Source organism: Sebastes umbrosus, chromosome 1, assembly GCF_015220745.1.
Source record: "Sebastes umbrosus isolate fSebUmb1 chromosome 1, fSebUmb1.pri, whole genome shotgun sequence".
Lineage (NCBI taxonomy): Eukaryota > Metazoa > Chordata > Actinopteri > Perciformes > Sebastidae > Sebastes > Sebastes umbrosus.
In genome coordinates this window covers 32356127-32362126 of record NC_051269.1, presented here as the reverse complement: position 1 = coordinate 32362126, position 6000 = coordinate 32356127, and the positions used below count along the sequence as shown (strand labels likewise).

The window sequence follows — 6000 nt, the reverse complement described above, 5'->3', positions numbered from 1 at the left end:
AATCACATGATGTCATTTCCACATATTTGCAGCACAGGTGTTGGTATCTGTCCCTCAGGGTGAAAGAGGACCAGGATGCTAAGACATTGCATTATGAGAAAGGAGTGTTTAGCTTTGTGCAATATCTTGTTCTCCAAGGCCACGGTCAGAGAATATGCATCATAATCAGCAAACACTTACATAAACGACAACTTTCAAAATGATTTACTTTTCCACTTCTTATCCAACCCTTTCAGAGTTAATAATTATTAAATAATGTTTATAATAAAGTCTTTTTTTGATCAATTTTGAGGTAATAATTGAGGTAATTTGGCAGTAATTCCAAAGAAATTTCAAATTGGTTACTTGTTAATTATCACCTAATTACCATGAAATTTGCGGACCTGTGAAATTAAGTGTTACCCCGATTACTTCTGCTGATGAGTAAATATTAAAGTGATATAATGACTTTTTAAATGAGTAATATATAACGAGTAATTCCTTACATTTTTCAAGTAAGAAGCCCAACACTGGATTTGGGTGAGCTGGCCCTTTAATTTCTGCTCTCCAAACTGCATACATCAAAACTGACTTAACTTTAATTTCGTTTTTACACTATGTTTTTCCCCTTTGAACATAGATCTTCTAAATTACAGACTTTACAATGAATGTACCAAAACACTCACCTCTCTCACTCTCCTCTTCTTCCCGCCTCCATGCTGAGGTCCCATCCATCCAAACTGCTCCGCTGAGCTGCGGTGTGTTTATGTGTACGGTCGGTGATTGTGGTGGGGGGTCTAATTCAATTCACCAGCAGCCAGTTCCAGTTCACATTAACACAGTTTAATAAAAGACTATTCAATTAGCTGTAGAGCTCCATGTGAGCGTGTGCTGCGTGCAGAAACAGAATGGGTGACTGTCATTGATGGAGCCACACACTCCAATTAGGCTCACTGTCGACTTCTCACATATGCAATGCCAAGTTGGCTGAGGGAAGAGAGAAGAAAAGAGGAGAGGGAAACGGCGAGGGAGAGAGAAAAGTGTAGGGCAGAAGACTCGAGCAGTGGGTGAACTCCGAAAAGAGGTGTGGGAATGTGTGTGTGTGTGTGTGTGTGTGAGCATTGTCTGACGGCATTCTACAAGTGTCTAACTTTACTTGAATTGATCCCCATTAAGTCTTTACAAAGGGCAGCAGTTTGTCAGAGTCTGACACCGCCTCTCATTTGCTGACACCTCTTCAGCTGGGTAAGAAAGAACGGCCGACAAACAGCGTTTCAAGAGCTAGACAAAGGAGCTGGCGCTGGGCTGCTAAAACATATACATTAGGCTCCGTGGCTGACTGTCAAACTTGTCTGCTGCTCAAGCTACAGGACGTCTGAGAGGTTAAAGTTCTAAAGAATCCTTTTTTCAGATAAACACCTGCACTTAAGCGGGTGGAAAAAAGCAAGACAATTACAGTATGTTGGCTGGAGTGAGCATTACAATAACACCAACCCCCCAACAAACACACACACACACACACACACACAACCTTCTGCTTTATGCACATTTCCTGCAGCCCCGTTGTAGTCAACTGGGCCCAGTAATTGTCAAGGACTGGAAATCAATAGTGGCGCATTGTGAGGCGTGAGCAGCCATCTTCTAACCTCGCACCATGCAGCTGTCTCCCCCAATCAAAGCCTGGCCGGTTACCACGGCAACCCCAATCCCCAATCTTTCTCAGTAATAAGGCGGGAAAAGAAAAGGCATGGCACTGAAAAGGTGCGGGGTTGAGAGTCGGAGGAGAAGGAGGGGAGTGAAAAATAAAATCCAGTCCTTAAGAAACTCTGTAAAAAAATAAATAAAATTACAGGCACTGAGAGTTTCAGCTGTGATGAGGCACATTCAGATGGAACAAACCTCGTTCTCCTTAAAAAAACAAACATCGCCCCAACCATCAAGATTGTGTTTATCTCATTTCGCCGCCAAACCGCATTCAAAACATCTCATAAAGCCCAGTGTTCCGCTTTTTTTCACCCATTGTGCTCTCTTATCCCATATATTGGTGAAATATCCCTGATATTTCTGTAATTCAGCCACTTTAATTAAAGGGGGTGGGTTTTCTAATAAAAGCCAAATGGCAGATAGCGGTGCCTGGGCTTTTCAGGAGCTTGTTTAATCAGAGAATTGCTGAATGGGAGAAGGCAATAACAGAGTGAATAGAGGCTGGTATTTGTAAAGAAATGTCAGGGAGAGAGGAGGGATATGAGAGTCACTAGCTGAAACCTCTAATATGGTGCTGGCTTTAATATAGGTGATATGTGTGCATCACGTCTGTTGGGTTAGAGCTGCCTAATCCCTGGTGAGAACGTGGAGTTTGTGGCTCACACACACAAAACTGGACTGACAGACGCACACGGGCGCACACACACACACACACTTCGAAATCCATTTCATCGGTCTGAGTATTTCACTTTAGTAGATTTCTATAATAGGGCGTATATTGTATGGATCGGTCAGTGGCGCTGTGAATGTTATGTCGTGATCGATGCCACGGTGTCATAGTCAGAGTCAAACTGTGATCAATAGATCACTCCTCACAGCTATCATTAACAAATACACTCTACGTTCACATTGACTACCACTTGTGTGATTGTGTGTTTATATCCAGGAACAACTATGGGGGTATATTATAAGTCCATTAATATTCTGTGTGTGTCCGCTGTGTGTTTGTGTGAAATATGTATGTGTGTGTGCGATAACAAGCCACTGTCATTCCGAGGGTGGCCAACCATGTCCATATATAAGTGGAAATGCATCTTGACTTGACTGAGTCACGCTCTTTGAGACACACACACACACACGCACACACCCACACATACACTTAACCCTCTCCCCGTGTGAGTACAGAGTAGTGCTGCGAGCTGAAGCTCTGTGAGCTGACCTTCAGGGTTATCTGGAAGGTTCCTCCACACCTTGCTGCTCGCGCCGACCCTTGCTGTCACCATGGAAACACAGCTAGCAGGGACAATATGTGGCCTCTCCGGCGTGTTGCTCATGTGCATGCATTCACGCAAGCACCTTTATGTGATGACATGTACGTACGCGGGTTCACTATAGTGGGAAAAACACATGAAACAGACACACACATACAGATATTAATACATGCACACTGTTCATCTGTTCTCCACTTCATTTATCCCTCATTTCCTTTCCCTTCTCTCTCTTAATAAAACCATGAGCACGACACACAATCAAGCCCCTGGGCCTGCGCAGCGTTGTCAGAAGGGTGCACACGACCCCATTTTCAGTGGTGGAAGCATTATTAGCGTGCCGTGACAAGAGACAGCCATCCGTGCCACACACACACACAAGACACACAACCTGCAGTCTCATCACCAGCGGATCACTGGGATTTATTTCAGCGACGGCAGGGGTGTGCCGCCGCAACATGACAATAAATCAACACATCATACACTCTGGAGTGACATGTCAAGATAATACACTCAAAAACCAAGAAGGACGGTGAGTGGGAAAGAGGAGGGGGGTTATTCAGTGATGGTGGATAAATAAATGGACGGATGGATAGAGGGAGGCGAGAAATGGACGGATTTGATATGCTCTCTCCTTCTTGGCTTCTTCTTCTCCTCCTGCTCCTGCTTTCTTTGGGGTTTCTCAGCCGTGATTCGTCAGCGAGCTCTGAAAAAGGAACGAGGGAGACAAGGAGGGGGGGGGAGGGTAGAAAAGAAAAGAGAAACCGTCAAATTACAAATTTACATTACAGGGACCCAAGGGGAAACTCACAAAAAGTCAGGATGTGTCATGGGAAACCAAGTCCCTCACACAAAAACACAGCAGCCAAAGAGTCACATGGCACATTACAACAAATGCCAAGAAAGAATCACCTCTAAATATCTAAATATTACTACGGGAAAGCTGAGCATTTCTTCTATTTTCCTGAAACCTAACTTAGACATTTGACAACAAAGAGCATTTCCTACTAGAAGGTAGAGTCCAACAAATATTTCTGCTCCAGCTAGCAGGGCAGTAACATGGTGTTCGCCCGCAGACTACATACAATGACTGTAGAGCTATCTATTAGAGTTGGTTCAATTTCCATTTTTTGCCAGTCTGGTCCGGTGTAAAAGCTTAAAGGGACAGTTCAGCCCAAAATCCCAAATCCAAACTTGTCCTCTTACCTTTAGTGCTATTTATCAATTTAGATTGTTTTGGTGTGAGTTGCCGTAGAGATTTGCGCCATCTCTCGAATATAATGGAACTAGATGGCGCTTTTCAAACACATTTGAAAAACTCAACAGCAATGTCTCTTTCCAGAAATCATGACCCAGTTATTCAAGATAATTCACAGACTTTGTTGTGAGCAGTTTCACATGGGAACAATTTTTTTTCTACCAAACTACACCGGTCAACCATGTGGACGAGAGAGACAAAAAACATAGAAGAGGCAACGTGTAAGTTGTCCTGCTGATCGTGATGCCACTTCACTCTTGGCTTCTTCTTATTTAGTGTTTTATTGGCGTTTAGCAAACCAGTTTAGAGGTGCATTACCACCATCAAGTGGACTGGAGTCGCTACACTCACATTCATGTGCTCTCTCAATCTCATTATGTTCCACTCGTGAGCGGCTGCTGAGTCAAGTGCGATCACCGGTATACCAGGCCGGTCCGGTGTTTGACTTGATATCAAACCAGTGTGAACATTTTTTACACCGACCCAATCCTACTATCTATCTATCTATCTATCTATCTATCTATCTATCTATCTATCTAAATCGTCTTCCTTGAAGTCTTCCCTGAGTAAATGTTCAGAGTTGATACTTACAATGCAGTTTAATATTACTGACTATTAAATTATAATTGTCACCGACTACATGCCCAGTCTTAAAACAGGAGAGAATAAAAGAGAGCGAAAGAGCATAGAGCTTTATTTTTGATACATAGGAAAAGCATAAAAGAACCTGAAGCCATGGCTTCTGATTTTGGGGTCCTTTGACTGCGAGAGATGATCCTCGCTAACTTGGAGACATGGCTCAATTGTCAGGAACAATCGTTAGAGTGTAAGAGAAGGAAACATACATGATGTGCTGTATTCGCACTGAGGCACATTTGTAGGAATTATAGACGCAGTGCATCTCAGTCATTTCAGAGCTTTTCAGTTACTTGCTTTTATTCTATTTTGTCATTTCGCCGCAAAATCCAAGAGCTTGTAACTGCCTTTTGCTTATCAGGACTCAGTACTGTTGCCATGGCACCAATGCTTAGCGCTGAAGTGACAGCACCAGACGAGGCAAGACTGCTCATGAAGAAGACTATGGATGAGGGAGAAAAGGGGTTGCAGGTGTACAAGTTGAAGGAAAAGAACATTATTTAATTTATTAGTCTGCACAGCGAAAAGCACTGGAGCAGAGGGAGGTAACGTGTGTGTGTGAGGTGTGTATCTGCATCTTATGCAGTGTTTGGAGCAATAGGTAATGCCATAGAGCGATTTTTATATACCTACTTAAATGAGACTATTGTCTTAACTGGGCTACGAACAATTTATCCAGTCTGATTTCAAAATTTCCTTCCACTACGTTCCACCTCTGACGTAGACTATCATCTACATCATCTTCATCTCTAATGTGCCATTTAACTCTTCACTTCCACACGTATGTAATATTGATATTTTATCATTTTAAGTTTATTCTAATGCAGACTAGACGAGCTTCGCATATGAAGACTAGTTTTTTGGACTGTGACCACCGAACAGTCACTTTAAGAAGAATTTTCCCTCTTGCCTCAGGGATTCGCTACCACCAGCCAAAAATAAGGTCAAATCAATAAACAACCCCTCATCCCTTTAGCTATTAAATTAATTAACAAGAAGCACTGTTACTGTAGCTTGTGATGTTTGCATGGTTGCATTATTTATGCTGCAGTGTAAATTCTGTACTGTTTGCTTCCCTGTCTTGTTTTAGCTGATGCAAATATATGACCTCAGTGAGAAATTAATAATAAACTCAAGCTGAAGTTGGGACAGAGG

The 6000-nt window shown here is 42.7% G+C and overlaps 1 protein-coding gene across 4 annotated transcripts in view; it reads right to left on the bottom strand.

The window, feature by feature from the left end:
• Positions 1 to 3343: 3343 nt before the first annotated feature.
• The window catches only part of LOC119485122 (MICOS complex subunit mic25a-like), a 68437-nt gene continuing 65780 nt past the window's right edge, over positions 3344 to 6000 (bottom strand). For all 4 annotated transcript variants that reach the window (XM_037764464.1, XM_037764482.1, XM_037764474.1 and 1 more), the window contains one exon: positions 3344 to 3657. In XM_037764464.1, the coding sequence (XP_037620392.1) occupies positions 3648 to 3657 (10 nt within the window). In that variant the 3' untranslated portion in view covers positions 3344 to 3647. The remainder of the gene's footprint in view (positions 3658 to 6000) is intronic.